Source organism: Mytilus californianus, unplaced genomic scaffold (assembly GCF_021869535.1).
Source record: "Mytilus californianus isolate M0D057914Y unplaced genomic scaffold, xbMytCali1.0.p SCAF_1, whole genome shotgun sequence".
NCBI classification, from domain to species: Eukaryota; Metazoa; Mollusca; class Bivalvia; order Mytilida; family Mytilidae; genus Mytilus; species Mytilus californianus.
This window is the reverse complement of record NW_026262581.1, coordinates 124,434,597-124,455,062: the sequence shown is the minus strand read 5'-3', so window position 1 is coordinate 124,455,062 and position 20,466 is coordinate 124,434,597. Positions and strand designations below refer to the sequence as shown.

At 33.3% G+C, this 20,466-nt stretch overlaps 2 protein-coding genes across 2 annotated transcripts in view; both read right to left on the bottom strand.

Moving 5' to 3' along the window:
• The window catches only part of LOC127712733 (DNA-binding protein RFX2-like), an 82,331-nt gene extending 61,866 nt beyond the window's left edge, over window positions 1-20,465 (bottom strand). Inside the window, 1 exon segment of the mRNA XM_052219346.1 lies at window positions 20,368-20,465. Coding sequence (XP_052075306.1) covers window positions 20,368-20,392 — 25 coding nt within the window. The 5' untranslated portion in view covers window positions 20,393-20,465.
• On the bottom strand, window positions 11,407-12,899 carry LOC127712695 (uncharacterized). Its single transcript, XM_052219297.1, has 2 exons — window positions 12,609-12,899; window positions 11,407-11,973 (listed from the first exon to the last, which is right to left on the bottom strand). Exons 1-2 carry the CDS (start codon window positions 12,691-12,693, stop codon window positions 11,459-11,461), a joined length of 600 nt encoding a protein of 199 aa, XP_052075257.1. The 5' UTR covers window positions 12,694-12,899; the 3' UTR covers window positions 11,407-11,458.
• Window position 20,466: the final 1 nt, after the last annotated feature.

Sequence of the window (20,466 nt, the reverse complement as noted above, 5' to 3'; positions counted from 1 at the left end):
GATGAAAAAAAAATGTGGAAAACTGATTATTTGCATGAATTTTCTAATCCAGAGAACCATAACTCTGCAAAATAATCATCCTAACGGAACAAAATTCGAACTTGATCTATAACTTGTAATGGTTAAAAACTATAACTCTGCAAAATAGTCATCCTAACGGAACAAAATTCGAACTTGATCTATAACTTGTAATATGGTTAAAAACTATATACCAAATATCAAATCAATACCTTCAAGCATAACAAATAAAAGTGTGGAAAACTGATTACTTGTCTTATTTTCTAAGTCCGAGGACCATAACTCTGCACAAAATCATTAGACCGGAACAAAATTGAAACTTGGTCTGTAACTTGTCATGGTGAAAGTATATACCAAATATCAAATCAATATCTTCAAGCATTAAGAAAAAATGTGTTGAAAACTGATTTGCCGGACTGATGGGTGGATGGGCAGACAGACAGACGGACAGAGTGCAAACCTAAAGTCCCCTTCGACCTCGTCGGTAGGGGACTAAAAATCAAGTCACTGTAGTCAAGCAAAAGTTGGAAATCAAATAAATTTCTGGTAAATGTAACTAAAATGCTAATGCAACAGCGTACCACCTATCAATAGTCTATTTTTAGTAATCATTTAAAAACACACCTTTAATGTTAAAAAATCTAACAAATTCAACTATTTATCAACTTGACCCTTTCGGCAATTCAAGTGACCATGATATTTGATTTGTCCTGTATCTAAATTTTTTACTCCCATTAATGTTAATGTCGTTATCATGATTATTGACCCACAATCATTTAATGCATTTGTAAAAACTACCGGTAATGTGTAGCAGAAAGTACTTTATCCTGATGATCTTTCAACTGTAAAACTGCTTGGCATTGACATTGATTATCACTTTTATCAGTCAAATATAGATACTCATATCAGAAAAATATGCATGAAGGCATACCAGCAACGTAATATTCTTAAACATTATGGACCTTATTTGACAAGCTAGGCAAGCTATTTATATTCCATACATTTATTTTTGCAACTGAAATGGGATTTGATCATCATAAGATAACACCAGAACATCCGAGAGCAAATGGTGAGGCAGAGAACTTTATGAAGTTACTAAACAAAACGGAACAAATTGCTCATATGAAAGGTAATCACAGTAACGATCCGATTCAGGATATGTTAATGTGATTTAGATCAACACCACACCCAGCAACAGGATTCACACGGTATGAAGCATTAATGAACAGAGAAGTGAGGACTAAATTAGACCACGTACGGAACAACGATGAAACTGAAAACATGGACAAGGAGACCACACAAAGAGACAAGGAATACAAACAACGTTTTTTAAATAAAACATTCACAGAAAATGAAGTACAGAGAACATTCATTTAAAATCAGTGACCGTGTCTTATTCAAGCAAGAGAAAAGAAATAAATGGTCAACTGCATATGAACTTGAACCGTATATCATATACACAATAGCCTGATCAAGCATTGGAGCTCAGCGGAAGTCAGACGGAAGAAAAGTGTTTTGTGACTCTTCACACTTCAAACTCGCAAATAACATTGACATTCCAAACTCAAATGATAAGTGGCGAGGTAGAATTTTGATACACACTAAACCGAATGGAGACAAACACATGGTTGTACCAGGACAAAGAGAGATGCCGATCCGAACCAAGAGAGCACCTGATAGATTTAGAGACTGTGTGGTGTGATTTTAAATATGGACTGTAATTATTGAATTAGATATCATAAGTGAAATATTCAACAGTACTTTATTTGAAATGAATGATCAGAACTTTTGAAGAAATGGAGAAATGTAATGACTTTAATTGCGCGTAACGTAACTTTATTTTTGGTGTTCTGTATGTAACGTCACATCCTTGGTTACTTTGTTATGTGTTCTTATATAGATTCTAATATACGTTCCACTGTTATATTTGTTGTCTTATACATGCCCAAGTTATTTCAACTTTTATCAGTCAAATTTTGATACTCATATCAGAAAAATATGCAGGAAGGCATACCAGCAACGTAATATTCTTAAACATTATGGACCTTATTTGACAAGCTAGGCAAGCTATTTATATTTCATACATTTATTTTGAACAATTTCAATTTCTGCCCTTTGGCATATCATTTTACTTAGAAAAAGTACAAGGAAGATCACTAAGTTTTGTGTATAAACACTAGCTTAAAAGGGCTTAGATGTCTTCACTGTATAGAATAGAATAGTATAAAAAAATTTATTTTAAGTCGGTATTATATGAATACATTACAAACATAAGCTCTGTAGAGCCTTTTTGCCGACATTAATAACAATAACAACACATACAATGTTAAGACATATAAAACATACACATGAAAAGACATACAAAGTCAGACAGCTATATTGCATAAGCAAATATGTCCATATAAAATTTGTAAGGGGTTCTGCGGAACCCTGTGTCTCGCCTGCGATTGCTGCTGATAGTGTAAAAGTGTAATGTTGACTTAAAAAGTGAGTCCATTTATCAGTTAAATACAGAATTTAAAAAATTTTCAAACTTTTTCTTTAAATGCAATTTCTTGGTCTTGAAGATTAGCTTATTAGCTTCTGTCAAAGTTTCATAACAATCTATGAAGGTTTACAATTTATCATTTTCAAAAAAAATTTAATCACAGATGTCTGTAAATCCATGATCCATCTATCAGAAAAATACTCAAAATGAAAAAAAAAAAATTTCAAAGGTTTGCTTCAGACATAATCTCCTAATTATTAAAAAGCTTCTGCCAAACTTTCATAAAACTTTATGAAGTTTTGACAAAATAATTTATGTGTAACAAACTTTAACCCCAGACTGTATCTACTTGTTAAAAAACTAAGTCCATTTATCAGTAAAATACAGAAAAATGTAAATAAATATTTTCAAAATTTCGATCTGGATACTGTCTTTTGGTCATAAACAAACTTCTGTCCAAATTTCCTAAAGTTCCATGAAGGTTTGACAAAGTTATTGATGACTGAAAAACTTTAATCTTGGACTAAATCTGAATGTTCACTATAAAAAAAAATTAGTCCTCTTATTAGTAAAATTAGGAATTTATTTTCAAAATTATGCTCTGAATACTGGCCATAAACAAGCTTCTGTCTAAATTTCATAAAAATCCATTTAGTTTTGACAAAGTAATTGATATCCAAAAAAATTTTAACCACAGACTGAACCTAAATGATGACGACGCCGACGACGGAATCTAGGATCGCTCTGTCTTGCTTTCGCGAAATAAATTTTGCAGGCTCGACAATAAACACACAAACTAGCAAAGCACTCAAATAGATTATAAGCACATGCAAAGCAGACAAAATAAATAAGGCAAAACTAGTTCTTCAAGCTGCATGGAAAACTCAACATAAACAAGAATGTGTTCATAGTACACGTATGCCCCACTCGCACTATCATTTTCTATGTTCAGTGGACCGTGAAATTAGGGTCAAAACTCTAATTTGGCATTAAAAGATCATATCATAGGGAACATGTGTACTCAGTTTCAAGTTGATTGGATTTCAACTTCATCAAAAACTACCTTGACCAAAAACTTTAACCTGAAGCGGGACAGACGGATGGACGGACGACTGAATGGACACACAGACCAGAAAACATAATGCCCCTACTACTATCTTAGGTGGATTATAAAAACCTTTAAAATTCATGAATTAGCACCTGTCTGTTTAGATGATCTATCAAATGTAAAAGATTGTTAAAAGTCCTTTAGATATAATATTCTGGGTATTTCCCAGGTAAAATTGAAACAGTTTGGTAAGCAAAGGCTTAGATTTGAAGCTGCTACTCTGTGAAACAACCTTCTGGACCATTTGAAGACTAATAATAGGTTTTCTTTTTTACATTTCAGGGGCGTAGCCAGACATTAAATGAACAGTAGGCACAAATTACGGCAGCGAGTCTAGGGCAGAACCCTTGTAGGGATTCAGGGGGAAAAACGGTTTTCAGCATTTCTAGATGCAAAATTTTTGATTTTGGTGTACACAAAACATAAAATTTACTGGTCATTTTACAATGAAATAATTACATGAAAAAATTTCCAAGTTTAACAAATAATTCCAAAATTACATCTGACTGATGAATGACTGTCCAAAAATGATTTTCAACATTTACATAATATGCAAATTAGGACAACGTAAAACATAAAATTAACCATTAAAATGTAAAACTAATAAAGTACTAAATTTTCAGACATGACAATGACCAAATGTCTCTAGCTTTTAAACGAAATCAAGGCGTTCTAAATTTGTCAATAATGTCTGGGATGTTTTCGCTTCTTGAACTGTGAATGTGCAAAATTGATAAGTTAGATAGCCTTTCATCAATCCCATAGAAGGTAGCTCGTAAATAGCATTTGATACAGCACATTGCGCTGAATGAGCCCTCACTAGATGCCAAAGAGACAGGCATTGTAAGCGGTAAACGGAAAAAAAGTCACAGGAAAAAAGTCACAAATTTGGTAGGAAAAAGTCGCAAATCTGATAGGGAATAATGTCCATTTTTGTATAAATGTTTAATTGTATTTCATTAATTTTCACTTGTTTTAAAAAAGTTAAACAAAATTTTCAAAAGTAAATAAATGACAAATTATTAAAAAACTATTAAATAAATTTAAGGTTTTAAGAGTTAATCGGTTCAGACAGTCGACGATTGACAGGAAATGTAAGTAGTAAACTGAAGCCAGTTTATTAGTTAATAACAGTCGGTCTGTTGAATTGTTTTAAAAACTTGACATTTTAACGGACAACATTTGATTCAATTGCAATAAATACAAACATTGAATCAAAGCACGAAAGCGCTGTAAAGGCAGTTAATTACAGGTTGTGTGTATTTTAAGTCCAGTTATATCATTATCTTGCATAGTACAGTGTACTTATCAGAGGTGGCTTTCAGTATTTAAGATTTAGAGTTCTCTAATGATATTGAATAAGTTTTATGAATGTCATATTCTGAGCACTATATGAAGGCGATTGTTCTCACTTGTTTATGAACTAGTGCATTTTGTCCAGTTTGTACCTTTTTTATCTATGTTTATAGTCAAATTAGTTATCAAAGGTACCAGGATTATAATTTAATACGCCAGACGTGTGTTTCGTCTACACAAGACTCATCAGTGACGTTCAGATCAAAATAGTAACAAAGCCAAACAAGTACAAAGTTGAAGAGCATTGAGGACCCAAAATTCCAAAAAGTTGTGCCAAATACGGCTAAGGTAATCTATTCCTTGGATAAGAAAATCCTTAGTTTTTTCATTGGCAATCATAACACATCTCCTTATTTATATAATGATCTATATTCAACGACCTCAGGTACAAAAAAAATGTATGTAACTAAACTATGATGTTATATAAACTTTTGATTTGGTACCATAGAACTATGTAGAGTAAATGTACATTGCAACATGTCTACTCTTTCAACTCCAAGCAAAATTATATTTCCAAGCATAAAGTAATTTATGAATGAAATAAAATGCTCCGCTGGGGCGCAGCTTGACACGACCGCAGAGGTCGAACCCTGAACAGTTGGGGCAAGTATGAACACAACATTCAAGCTTGATTCAGCACTGAATTTGGATTGTAATTAAATATTTGACACAGCATAGGGTTCTGACACAGAATGAAAGTGGTCTAAGATACTTAAAAAAATTTAATTTACCTATTCAAACCATATCATTATTATTTGCTTTTATATATAAATCAGAAATAACCAATTTAAAATGGAAAATTTTAAAGAAAAAAAAAGGAAAAAGAATCCCCCCCAAATTTTTTGAACCCCCTTATGATTCATCACCCCAAAACTCAATCCCAGCCTTCCCTTTTTGGTATGGTACCTTGCAGTACAATTTCAGAGAGATCCATACACTTGAACACATGTTATTGTCTGGAAACTAGAACAAGAGTGCACACGCTGAAATGTCTCGCCTTCTTTACTAATCATTGATATTATGTTGATAGTCCTAAATATAAAGCTTTATTACAACTGTCACATAAACTTAACATTAACCAAGTAAACTAAACATTGACCAATGAACCATGAAAATGAGGTCAAGGTCAGATGAACCATGCTAGGCAGGCATGTACAGCTAACAATTCTTCCATAAAACAAATATAGTTGACCTATTGCTTATAGTTTAAGAAAAACAGACCAAAACACAAAAACTTAACACTGAGCAAAGAACCTTGAAAATGAGGTCAAGGTCAAATAAAACCTTCGTGACTGACATATAGATCATAAAATATTTCCATACACCAAATATAGTTGAACTATTGCATATAGTATTAGAAAAAAAGACCAAAACTCAAAAACTTAACTTTGACCACTGAACCATGAAAATGAGGTCAAGGTAAGATGACACCTGCCAGCTAGACATGTACACCTTACAATCATTCCATAAACCAAATATAGCTGACCTATTGCATGCAGTATTAGAAAAAAAGACCAAAACTCAAAAACTTAACTTTGACCACTGAACCATGAAAATGAGGTCAAGGTCAGATGACACCTGCCAGCTAGACATGTACACCTTACAATCATTCCATACACCAAATATAGTAGACCTATTGCATACAGTATAAGAAAAACAGACCAAAACACAAAAACTTAACTATAACCACTGAACCATGAAAATGAGGTCAAGGTCGGATGACACCTGCCAGTTGGACATGTACACCTTACAGTCCTTCCATACACCGAATATACTAGACCTATTGCTTATAGTATCTGAGATATGGACTTGACCACGAAAACTTAACCTTGTTCACTGATCCATGAAATGAGGTCGAGGTCAAGTGAAAACTGTCTGACGGGCATGAGGACCTTGCAAGGTACGCACATACCAAATATAGTTATCCTATTACTTATAATAAGAGAGAATTTAACATTACAAAAAATCTGAACTTTTTTTTCAAGTAGTCACTGAACCATGAAAATGAGGTCAAGGACATTGGACATGTGACTGACGGAAACTTTGTAACATGAGGCATCCATATACAAAGTATGAAGCATCCAGGTCTTCCATCTTCTAAAATATAAAGCTTTTAAGAAGTTAGCTAACGCCACCGCCGCCGCCGCCGTAGCCGCCGCCGCCGCCGGATCGCTATCCCTATGTCGAGCTTTCTGCGACAAAAGTCGCAGGCTCGACAAAAATGCTTGTTTTTTGGCCCCTTTTTGGTCCCAAATTCCTAAACGTTTACGGCAATTACCCCCAAACTCAAACCCAGCTTTCCCTTTGTGATATGGAACCTTGTAGTACAATTTCATAAAGATCCATACACTTACACACAAGTTATTGCCATGAAACTAGAAAAATGCTTGTTTTTTGGCCCCTAATTCCTAAAATTTGGAGGCAATGTCCCCCAAAATCAATCCCAGCATTCCCTTTGTGATATGGAACCATGTGATACAATGTCAGAGAGATCCATAGACTAACACACAAGTTATTGTCATGAAACTAGAAAAATGCTTGTTTTTTGCCCCTTTTTGGCCCCTAATTCCTAAAATTTGGAGGCAATTACCCCCAAAATCAATACCAGCATTCCCTTTGTGGTATGGTACCTTGCAGTACAATTTCAGAGAGATCCATACACTTGAACACAAGTTATTGTCTGGAAACTAGAAAAATGCTTATTTTTGGCCCCTTATTCCTAAACTTTTTGGGCAATTACCCCCAAACTCAATTCCAGCTTTCCCTTTGTGATATGGAACCTTGTAGTACAATTTCATAAAGATCCATACACTTACACACAAGTTATTGCCATGAAACTAGAAAAATGCTTGTTTTTTGCCCCTTTTTGGCCCCTAATTCCTAAAATTTGGAGGCAATTACCCCCAAATTCAATCCCAGCATTCCCTTTGTGATATGGAACCTTGTGATACAATGTCAGAGAGATCCATAGACTTGCACACAAGTTATTGTCATGAAACTAGAAAAATGCTTGTTTTTTGCCCCATTTTGGCCCCTAATTCCTAAAATTTGGAGGCAATTACCCCCAAAAATCAATCCCAGCATTCCCTTTGTGATACGGAACCTTGTGGTACAATGTCAGAGAGATCCATACACTTACACACAAGTTATGTCTGGAAGTTACAAAAATGCTTATTTTTGGCCCCTTTTTCCTTAACTGTTGGTACCATAACCCCCAAAATCAATCCCCACTTTCCTTTTGTGGTATTGAACCTTATTTTAAAATTTCATTGAGATCCATTCACTTAAACTTAAGTTAGAGTGCGAAAACTAATGTGTCTTCGGACGACGACGCCGGACGACGACGACGCCAACGTCATACCAATATACAACCACAAAAATTTTTTTGCGGTCGTATAAAAAGGAGTTCTTAATTAAGAAATAAACTGATTCGCTGAGCGCAGCTGGATACACCCGCAGAGGTACTACCCTGAACAGCTGGGGCAAAAATGTACACAATATTCAAGCTTGATACAGGTCTGAATTTGGATTGTAATTAAATATTTGACATATTATAGTTTCTGAATAAATGTAGTCAATGAATTTGAAATCGGTTATATGAATTGAATTTATATTCAATTAAAGATTTCTTGCTGTTGTGCAATACTTAATAAATCTGTTGCCAGACTATAAACAAATAAAGTTCAATTTCTTCTCAATGTCATATTTGAAATTTATGAAAATCAATAGGGAGATTACATCAATAGCTATAAATAATTCACCAAAGTTTCATGTGAACTGCTTAAAGCATTTTTGAGTTGTTGTCCAAAAACTGGGAAATCCCCCCTTTTTTAATGAATAAAACCCCATAACTCAGAAATGTAAAATCTAAAATTTATAAAATTCTAAAGGGAGCTTACGGATTGATAATTTAGTCTTAGATGCAAGATTTTTTTATCAGTTGTTAGTGGCTTTGAACTAGCTGTCAGTAACTGCGAGTACTCTCAGATTTGTACTTGGTGTCTTTTTGTTGTTTGGATGTACAACTACCTGACCACGTCCACTTGTATTTGTATTTATCCATCTGATGAGTTTAGCCTCTTTCAACTGATTTTTATAGTTCTTTCTTATATTGTACTGTTACACCACTGTCCCAGGTTAGGGGGGAGGTTGGGATCCCGCTAACATGTTTAAGCCCGCCACATTCTGCATGTACATGTATGTGCCTGTCCCAAGTCAGGAGCCTATAAGAGTGTAATTCAGTGGTTGTCGTTTGTTTATGTGTTGCATATTTGTTATATTTGTTCATTTTTTTACATAAAATAGGCCTTAGTTTTCTTGTTTGAATTGTTTTACATTGTCATTTCTGGGCCTTTTATAGCTGACTGTGCGGTATGGGCTTTGCTCATTGTTGAAGGCCGTACTGTGACCTATAGCTGTTAATTTCTGTGTCATTTGGTCTCTTGTGCATGTGTGGAGAGTTGTCTCATTGGCAATCATACCACATCTTCTTTTTTATATTTACATCAACAGATATAAAAAATTCACCAAAGTCAAGGTGAGACAACAAAACTTAGTTGTAAGATCTCTGAAATTTTTTACAGGGTACGAGTTTTTCTCATTGTTGGAGATTGTACGGTGACAGTAACACCTGTAACTGCTTAAACCCATTTCTTATGCACTTTAGTTTGATAAACTCACTGAATATCATACCACATCTCCTTATTTTTATATGCATTACAATTTACATGTGCATGTAATTGTAAATATATATATATCATAACAAAATTCATTGCGTCACTTTTATTCATGCATCCTTTGGCACAATACAAGTTCTAAAATTACACAACATAAAACAACTAAATGTTATTTCAGATGAAAGTTTTGTTTCAGTTCCATTCATAGGATTTATTAGAATTTTGTATGTTTTGCCAAGTCCAATAATTCGCTCTATGTGACATAGAGACATAGTTGACTAAACCACCAGGTGTCGAACATTCAAGAATTTTCAGTGTTTCTGTTTTTATTTGATGAAAAGGTTGCCTGAGCTCTAGGTTTTATCACGGGATATTCTGTGCTGTCAATAATAATCCAAGTCGTAGGAAACTTTAATTTGAAGTTGGATGGTGAAAAATACCTGACTAAACCACTAGATGGCCAAGTGTTAGCCTCACACCACTGTTTAGACATAAAAACAATCCATGTACAGTGTTCTCCCCAGGATTTTATGATAGCACCAGGGTAACACGTGTCAAAATGATTTGTACAATATGCTGTGTTGCGTTGCATTGCTTTTTTTTTTCTTGTTAGTTTTTGTGTCATTACCTTTTTGTCTTTGTTTTGTTTACTGTGTTATGTAGACTTTGGGTCAAAAAATTACTGGTAAAAAAAGAAGTAAATCAATAAACAGTTTGTATACTTTAATTTCTTTTAAGAATAAATAAAAGAAAGCACTATTAGTCTTTAAACTTAAGTCACTTTTTATATTTTGATCAAGCCAATTTGTCCTGATACTTGTAGTTACACTACACTTTCCCCATTTTTGTTAGATTACACCATAACAATTAAATTTAAACAAGATTAAATTTTAATGCAGAACCTCTAGTAAATTAAAAACTATTTTCCATAGCTTTAGACATGATTCTTTTAAACAACAATACAATTATTATTAGAATCATTATTGTGTTACTTGGTAGATAGACATGTAAAGTAAATTTATATCATCTATATGTACACCCACATATCATATCAAGCTGAGTTCCAATCAGTGTTTAAAGACTGGGAAGAAATCAGTTACCAATTAGAAAATACTATCTATTTATTATAATATGTCTGTGCATTAATAAAAGTATGATTATCAAAAATAATTTGCAATATATTTTTTGTTGGTTTGTTCAAAGATAGTTTTTATCCTTAAGGTAACATTCTTGTATAATTTTGCATTCAATTTGTACTTTATTTCTATTTTCAATGATAGATGATATTTTAGGAGCACTTATTTGTAATAAGCTAATTCAGGGGAAGTAACTCCAACACGTTTAAAATACGCAAGTTATTTATAACCAAAGGCTGGAGTAATAGAGTTAATTAACAAATGTCTGCTTGTCCCTCACAAGTCTGATCATTAATTATGATCTCTTAATTAATTAAAACACAAACGAATCATGTACATCGATTAAATCCAATCATCAAGGTTAACCTCAAAAGGTAAATCGATCACGTGGTGTAAACAATCAAGTTGTTTGAACTGGTTTGAACTGGTCAATTTTCATCTGAAATTTTATACCCCACGGAAAAGGTTTAACAAGTCGTTTAAAACTTTACCGATTTACGATTTTTTTACTGACAATTTTAGCACCACGGAGAAAAATTATACATCGCGGCAAGAACGATACCACCACGGTAGAAAATTATACATCGCGGGCCCGCGGTCCTTTAAGGGCCTGGGGAGAACACTGCATGTATACACAATATTCATAACACTAGATTCAATCTAGAATCTAGACAGTTCAAAGTTGGTTGTATGATGCCTCAATTTCATCAAAGTCATAAAAAAACTGATTTTCAACTGACACCCTATCAATTTGAAAATATATGTATCTCAAACAATGTGCTGCTGGACCAAGTGTGGTCAAAACAAATAAAAATTTAGTATACAACTCTAAACCGGTATAAAAATGCATGGCTGTGTCACGTGTCTTCATTTCAAAATTCTCTGCTGAAAACATAGGCATTGATGGTGTTTGCGTAATTCCATCTGTGAGGCTCAACATTAACTCAGCAGTTGGTGGTGGACAGTCATAAATCCTTTCTGCAGTATGAATGACTTCTTCAGGAAAACCAACTTTACAATCAAAACTTTCCTCTAGATTTCTACTACAATATTCATCAAGTTTAGTTCTTTTGCTTTCACAGGAAACTGCCCTGATTTTTCTTTTTGCGGACGATTCAGTCTCTTGCTTGGTCCAGGAAAATAGGCTGGGAATTGCAGTAGACTTAAGTCTCTGTATGTTGGGTTTGCGCCCTGAAAAAGGTTATAAAACATTAGTTTTTTTATAATTAAATGAACTTCCATTAGCAATGTATACTTTGTACTACCTGGCGAAATATTAACTAGATTTATTCATTACAATCTGGATAAAACTATGTTTGCCGGATTCAATGTATGTTATATAAATCCAAAGGACAAACAATGAGAGACTTATGCAACAAACGTACATAGTTTGTACCTAAATAACTATAATATAGATGAGAGCATGTCATTGTTTTGTTCCTGTTAACATTGTCATTGATATTTTTCAAGAAAGTCTATGAGGCATAGCTTATGCATTCCTGTCATTACTACATTAGCATAATTACTGCTAAAATAATTCTTAGTATGATATACCTCTTTTAAGAAATCGTTATAATTGTAGCATAAAATAATTCTTAGTATGATATACCTCTTTTAAGAAATCGTTATAATTGTAGCAATCACCAAAAAATCTCAAACAGATCACATTGAATCGTAATCCAAAAAATTATGACGTCTTGAATTACCCACCCCCTTTAAAGGCCTTTTATTCTAAAACGATAATTGCGGTTGTAAACATACTTTGGTTTATTCGCATGGCGATTACATATATAACTATATATTTCACAAAGAAAATAGAGTTTTACCATGAATAGTTTCCTGCACGTAGTCTTTTTCAGTAAAACGTGACTTGCAAACAACAGCTGATTGAGATGGACTCCACGATATCATCGTGTTCTCGTCCAATCTGCGTATGGGCCATGGCGTTGATCCAACTTTTCCTTTCTTTTTAAGTCATTTGGAAATGCATGTCCTCCTCTTAAATGACATCCAGGTACACAACAACAAGTACTTGGCATCGTTAATTAAAAATATAACTGAAATAGTTGCACAGTGCAGAAACCGGAAGAAGAGGAACAGGATCCGCTACCACGGCGCCACCTATTCAGCAACGATAATTTGCTACTTTATATAACTGCGAAAATAACGTTAGACGGGTTCACGTGCATAAACAGAAATGCGCTTTAAATTGTATAATATAATTCATGTTCAGTCGACCTTTAATTATTATATCAACGACTGAAATGATTTATAAACATCTAGATTGCAGATAACACTCGAAATTAACCCGAGCTCTTTCCACACGGAATTCAAATAATTCTAGTTTGTCAATCGGTTGACTGCTTATAATGCAAAATACTAATATATCAAAAGTTTTTAAAACTAACAAAACACAATGATCGTTTCTCTATTTCCCAATGTAAATGAAATGAAACAAAAAACATTTTATATCGCAATAAGAAGAGGAGAGAATTCAACATTTCCGGATCTACTTGGAGTCTAATGACCCCCCACGTAGATAAGTTGGATATCGCGGAAGGAAGGATTAACCCGGCAACTAGAAAGGCATTAAAGCACTGCCTTTAAAAACCATATACCCCTGTATTCTAACATTTAAAGATGCTGAATTATATTAAACACTATTCAGTTGATATGATTTGCAATTTCAAATAATTTTCCTCTGACTTTTTCCATATAATAGAGACATAAAATGCATATATATTTCTGCCTTCATCTTAATAAAGATCTATTAAAAAAAATATACATGTAAATTCAAAAATTTATTATATATTACATATATTTTTTTTTTTCATTGTGACTTTATTTCCTGTGACCTTTTTTCCTGTGACTTTTTATCCGTGACTTTTTTTCTTACATTCTTATAAGCAGAACCGTTAGAATGGAATAAATGTTCGGATTCAGTGCTTTTAGTGTCTTGAATAGTTTCTACCAAAGATCTGCACGGAAGATTTCAAAGATTGAGTTGGTAGTCTGATCAGTTAAGGTTTGGAGCTTTGAAAGATAAGTTAATCACCGGAGAATCTACCTTCATTCTTGATCACACGACTTGTTATTTACGTAACTAAGTGATCAAGAAAAACCAAGAACCGGTAAAGGGACACTCCAATATTCAGAAGGGTTTTTAATTGGATGATTCTGTCGGTGCATCTGACGTCCAGCTTGCCTGGGAATGCTTTAGGGAATCTTGAATTCCTCGCCAACTTTTACTGCTTTTTCAAAAAAGGCTGTCCATACAATTGGGCCAGTCCATTCATTATCTAACCTTTGAACTACTATTCCAGCTTGAACAGTGTACATTTGACTGGATGATTAAAGAGTTTTGACAGCTTCACGTGCTTCTAAAAAGGGATGGGGAAAGAATCTAAAAGTTAGATGATTAAGGTCATAATGATCAAAGAAATGAAAAGTAAAAAAAATCTCAGAGTGACACAAATTGACTTTAAAATGTAAGTACATATAGTGCTTTGCATGTAATTCAATGTGACTGTGATGTATCTACACATTTAAATATATGCTTCATAAAAACTGTATTTGCATGCTTTCTGTTAATATGTTACGTGTATGTATGTATATGTTATTTACATTCAATAAGACTATGTATTGCTATATGTAACCAAATCAAAATAAAATGAATACGTGCGAATGCTAGTCAATTCGTTCCAAGTCCGATTCGTTCCAAGCCAGTTCGTTCCAGATTTGGACAATTCGTACCAAGTCAATTGTCAATTCGTACCAAGTCAATGGTCAATTCGTTCCAACTAATTTAGTTCATTGTTAATCAGACTTAACAATTTGTTCCAACTTTTTTTTAATGTATATGTCCGTATATCACTGGATTTGTGTAAATTAACCTACAGTGCACGGCAAAAATCGGCAATTCCATGTACATTGTTTCTGTATATTTCATATAAAAGGTCATTTTTCAATAATAACTTTGGAGGCATTTATGGTTTGATTTTAACAAAAAATTGTGTTGAAAAACGCAGATTTATGTGTACTATACATGTATATGTTTATTCAGTCATACATTCTTTTGGGTTGTCTTTGTTCGTTTTTTTTTTCCTTTTGTCAACCTTTATCATAATTCGGGATAATCTTGTCTTATGCAATAAAAACTAAGATTGAGGTTTACAAGTTTATTTGATATGTATGGCATTGACACATGATAATAACAACATACAACAATAACAGTTCATAACAGTTCATAGATAATATTGTTCAATATTCAGACATCAGTATTTCATTTTACTTTCTTACTGGTCAACGCATGGCACAACGATCAGTGCAACAGATGTCATCAGCTGGGTAACTGTAATTTGCTGACTTCTATAGCTGTCCCAAAGCTCCATCAACTTGGACTGTGATGTCTTTGTGGCTGCTCTTTGGTAGCGGGTGAGTTTGTGTTCCGACACCAACTGGATCTGCATGGGCAGGTACCTGGCTTCATCGCTAAGAACTTTCAGCATGACATAAAAGTGAAGGCTTGCACCCTTGGCCTTGCGGTTGAGTCTGTTGTGCCAGTCTTCGACATCGTTGTTTGTGCGAATAGGTTGTCCAAACACAGTCCAAGCGCTGATAGGAAAGATGGTGCTGTTTATCCATCTGCGTTCAAGGTAGGTCAGCAGGCGATACATCTGGTTGTTAGGCTGTACACGACTTTTCAGCTTTTGGAAGGCTGCTGGAATGTGCTCTTTTGGCAGGTAGGGAAGAGCCATCAGTTGACGAATAAACCGGTGCACGTTGTCTTGCTTGGAATAGGCGACCTATAAAGATTAAAGAACATGTTAAGTACAGAACATAAGTATGTGCTCTCGTTGACTACACTCGGTTCCTGGAACGATCTGCTTGTCAAGTCGAACGATATAGCTGCTGGCACACTATCGTCTGTGGAGTCGTCGTCACTGGAACCTGTTGGTGATGGTGGTGGTGATGGACCGGCTGGTGAAGAGAGCATTGGTCTTGCCCTAACAAACATTCCCCTTGGTTCGTCGTCGTCGGAAGATGAACCTGTTGGTGATGGTGGTGGTGATGGACCAGCTGGTGAAGAGAGTACTGGTCTTACCCTAACAAACATTCCTGTTGGTGATGGAGGGGGGGATGTTACAAAGCCCATACTAAAGTTGCCAAGTTCACCGTTGTCAATGGAGGAAGCAAGTCTTGTACTTTCACCCACTGGTGTACACTTCTCACATACATAGCTTATGTTGGTACTAGAGCGTACTGCTTCTCTGTAGACTGCTATACTGACACCTATAACAATACAAAGAAAATACAGTGAGAAATATTTTACTGTTCAAAATATTGAATTAAACTTATTAAGAACAATTTCATAAAAGACTTGTCGATAAAAGTAAATTTGTTTAATAATTGATTTAATTTTCTGATTCACTTATTGGTTTGCAAGAAAATGGACATTCAGTTGATATTTTTATAATTGGATTAACTTGTTAATTGTGACACGTGTACGGGTTTAGTGTTAAGGGCATGACCTTTTGTAATATTGCGTTTCGGTATATCTTTTTTATACATTGTTTTATGTAACCTAATACCAATAGAGGCAGAACTGTCATACGTTTTTTTAATGGTAATATATTTTTTATAATAATAAGTATGTTTTAAATAAGGGAGTGCGGAATAAGCAAAGGATAATTTTTCAAACAAGGGAAGGTTATATAGTGCAGACTATGTATAACAAAATATAAATTAGTTTTTCTTGAAATTGCAAGCTTTACAAAACGTGAAAAAGATCAATACAAAACATTCATTGCTTAATTGCTTAACCGAATAAAAAACAATAAGCCATCTGTAATTTAAATTCTTAAGTGCTTTAAAGGTTTTATACACAAAATTACACTTTATCTGTCCTGTATTTTTCTTATTTAAAGCTGATTTTTTGTCAAAGGTACATGAAATCAGAAAACGTCACCAACATTGTGCGTAACGTCATAACAATATAAATCACGCATGTAATACCTCATTAAACAAAATGTCGATACCCGTAATTGGATTAATTAACTTGTTAATTGTGACACGCGTACAGGTTTATGGCACGTGCATGTATGGCTTATATATCGATAGAATTAATAAATAGATAATATATGAATGAATACTTTATTGCAAAAAGCATATATATGCATATGGTAGAGCAACGCAGTTTTTATGTAAAACAGACTTTAATTTAAATAAATACTGTAATTTAGTAATGTTTGGCCAAGAACAATAGAAATTGGACAAATATTTAGGCCTAATTGATCTATAGACAGGGCATGCTAATAAAAAGTGGTATTCGTTTTCAACACACTGCATATTACAACATTGATAAAGGCCGTACAGTGACCTATCGTTGTTAATTTCTGTGTCATTTGGTGTCTGGTGAAGAGTTGTCTCATTGGCAATCATACCACATCTTTTTCTTTTATATAAGGTACAAAAAGCTGAGCAATTAGAAATGTGATGGTATTCGTCGCCATGAGTAATTATATTGTTAAAAACTGTTAAGTTTAAAGTAACTATGGACTATTGTTATATTAATCTATAGAAAACAAAAACAATTTAACTTACCAGTTCCACAGGTTCTGTGAGTCCAAGAATCACATAAGTCACAAGACAAAGCATGTTGGCGAACACGAACAAAACGATGACAAACAACACACGAAGATTCCATGATGGAATATAAAAATAATATATGGAATTAGGAATCTTTTATAATATCTATGTTTCAAAATTTATTTTTCATTGGTTTGAAAGAAGTTGACCTATCAAAAAATAGGTATTATAATTCCACACCTCCAAGCCCATACTTTTGTTTCTTTTGTTTTCCATCTTTCTTTGAAGTTACTTTTTTCGGTTTCGTACAAGGAAACTGAGTAAAATTTTATATTGTAAAACATACACAACCACTGCTAATGAGTAGTAACGATGCACGTAAGAAAAACATAGTAAATGTGGTATGGCTTCAATTTTTATTTACAAGCATTTATGACCCAAGCTTTGACCCAAGCTAAGTACGGCATTATTCTTTTGATGAATGCATAAACAACTATTCTGTGCATATCATTGAAATACAATAATCAATTATAATGATAACGATTTCCTTGAAAATCACACTAGTTAGTACTTTATTCAGATTTAAAATATTAAATTGTCATGAAATACTAACCTAATATCATTCCCAATATCTCTTTCTTCCCAATTAATAAACCATAGAATTTTTTTTAGATAACTATTTCTATACATTTTATATAAATACAGCATTAAAAATTAAAATAATAAGGCTATTTAAATGGTTAATATTGTTTAATACTGTTCTTGAAAAAGTTGGAACGAACTGACCAAGCAACTTGGGACGAATTGGTTGGTACGAATCGGAGTTGGAACGAATCATCCAGATACCATACGTGCACACAATTTCATCAAAATGCAATTTGACCTTTGTAAAAATGCATAAATCTTTTTCTCATGAAAACAGACCATTTACCCTTCTTAAGTGATCCTAGTATTTTGATAATCAGTTGAGCATTAGTTTTGTTATGGTTGTAGAATTTTTTTAATATTTCATTAGAAAATATAGCTAACCACGTCATGTACATGAATATCATTTCCAAAGATCCAAATTAATATGGAATGTGTGATAACCCACATTTAAGGTTCTTTAAAGAAAAGTACACATTGTTATATTATTCTGCTGTCATGGTGAATGATATTCTTAAAATATCATGTACATTTTACATGTTTTGTGTACATGTACAAATGTATATTAATCATGTAACTGATTTAATAGATGACAACAATGATAACGATAATTAACTATCTGACAGCTTTGATTAATCACTAATGTATTACCTTTGATGCACATACCAGTTGGTCAACATATTTCACTCAAGGGGTTCAATTCTCCCTTTTAAACGTTGTTCCTGGCCAAATGCACATAAACACTTTACAATATACATTCTTGATCCAAAATTTTTTTTTTATAAAAATCGGAGCATAATGACCCACTACACCCAGGGAAAATAGGAATCAAGGCGAAACAGGAATATGGGCTTAATGAACTGGATTCCTTCAATTTCAAATCAATCAAAATATTTTATTGGATAAAGCACATATGATAAATATAAAAATTGCATAATCCAAGTGTACAACATTGTCTCATTGGCAATCATACCACATCTTCTTTTTTATATGACATACATGATATATATATACACCTTATCAGTATTTAGTCCAATCCGGAAAAAATAATCACTTAGACAACTTCCTGATGGGTCATCCGGCGTCAAAAACAAAGGTCATCAGTGACGAGCTGAGGGAGGAAAAAATTTAGAAAGCGAACACTTTGAAACTTTGATAGATTATGATCCACTTTTTCGAAACTCAAATTAAAGTAAAAAAAATATTTTGTTTGAAGTGTTTACGATTGTTTAAACAGGTCTCTTTAAAAAGTATTATGCATGATACATTGTTTAAACAGGGCCCCAGGTAGCTTCAACTGGATGAAAAAGTTGTGTAATTTCAGAACTTACCCGGAATGGAATAAATAGCGATAAAGTGTTGACAACATGACAAATAATGTAAATAAAACATAATGCAAAATAAGAGAAAAATTAAAGACAGTGTGACATGACAAATAATTTAAATAAAACATAATGCAAAATAAGAGAAAACTTAAAGACAGTGTGACAATATGCTACATATATAGCTACTAGTCTATTTTTTTTAATACTACTTCCATACCCTATATGGGGAAGTCCCCAATAATGGTAGAAAAATCATTAAAAAAAAATCAAAAAAAAAAATCTACTAATGACCTCAAAATCGTTAACTTTTTTTTTTTTCAGACTTTTTTAAGTTTCCCGCATCTGTGCAGAAATCTCTTTCTTTCTTCCGGTCTTGTTTGTCACAAGACTTTGAGTAAAATATATATTTATCAGTCTAGTAAAATATAGGAAGAAGCACAATAACAATTTCATTTTTTTTATTCTTTGATATGAAAAAAAAGAAACGTTACCGGATGATAGCATTTCTTTGTTTACATTGAAAATGACATCAAAACAAAATTCCCTAACAACAGGCCCAACGTCGGAAACGTTTCCATATTTCCGTTTCTTTTTTAACAGATTCTGAAGTTAAAATATGCTTGAATTTAAAAAACTAATGTAAACAGCTTTGTTCCCTTTCACAGGTAACGCCTGCCTCATAGTAGTAAACCAACTGGCACTAAGCGTTATTATGAATTTCAATTTTCGCTTAAAAAAAAGTTCAATGACAATGATAAAAAAACTTTATTTGGGATTTAAATAAAAAAAACATTTGCAGTTATATTATAGTTAGCTTTATCCCTTATTACAGTATATGTTAGCTGAATCTGTCCTAGTGATTGATAAAAAAAAATGATTGATAATTTTTTGTTTGCCAATCGTCCAGTGGCAAATATTTCAATCATGTTCAGGACGATGTTAGCTATCAATGAGTTAGATTTAATTGTTCTTTATAATTTCTGTTTCTCCTTTGAATAACTGTGGATTTTATTCAAAATTGAATTACCATTTGTTGTGAAGAAAAATACCATTTTCCCCTTTCTTTTCTAAATGAACAGTTTCACGTTTTTGGAAAAAGTATTTTCCTAACTTCAACGAAAAAGAT

Coding starts and splice junctions, on each gene's coding strand:
- LOC127712695 (XM_052219297.1), bottom strand. CDS start 12,693: ATGATATCGTGGAGTCCATCTCAATCAGCTGTTGTTTGCAAGTCACGT. Junction 11,974..12,608: donor CGTGCAGGAAACTATTCATG/GTAAAACTCTAT, acceptor AACCTTTTTCAG/GGCGCAAACCCAACATACAG.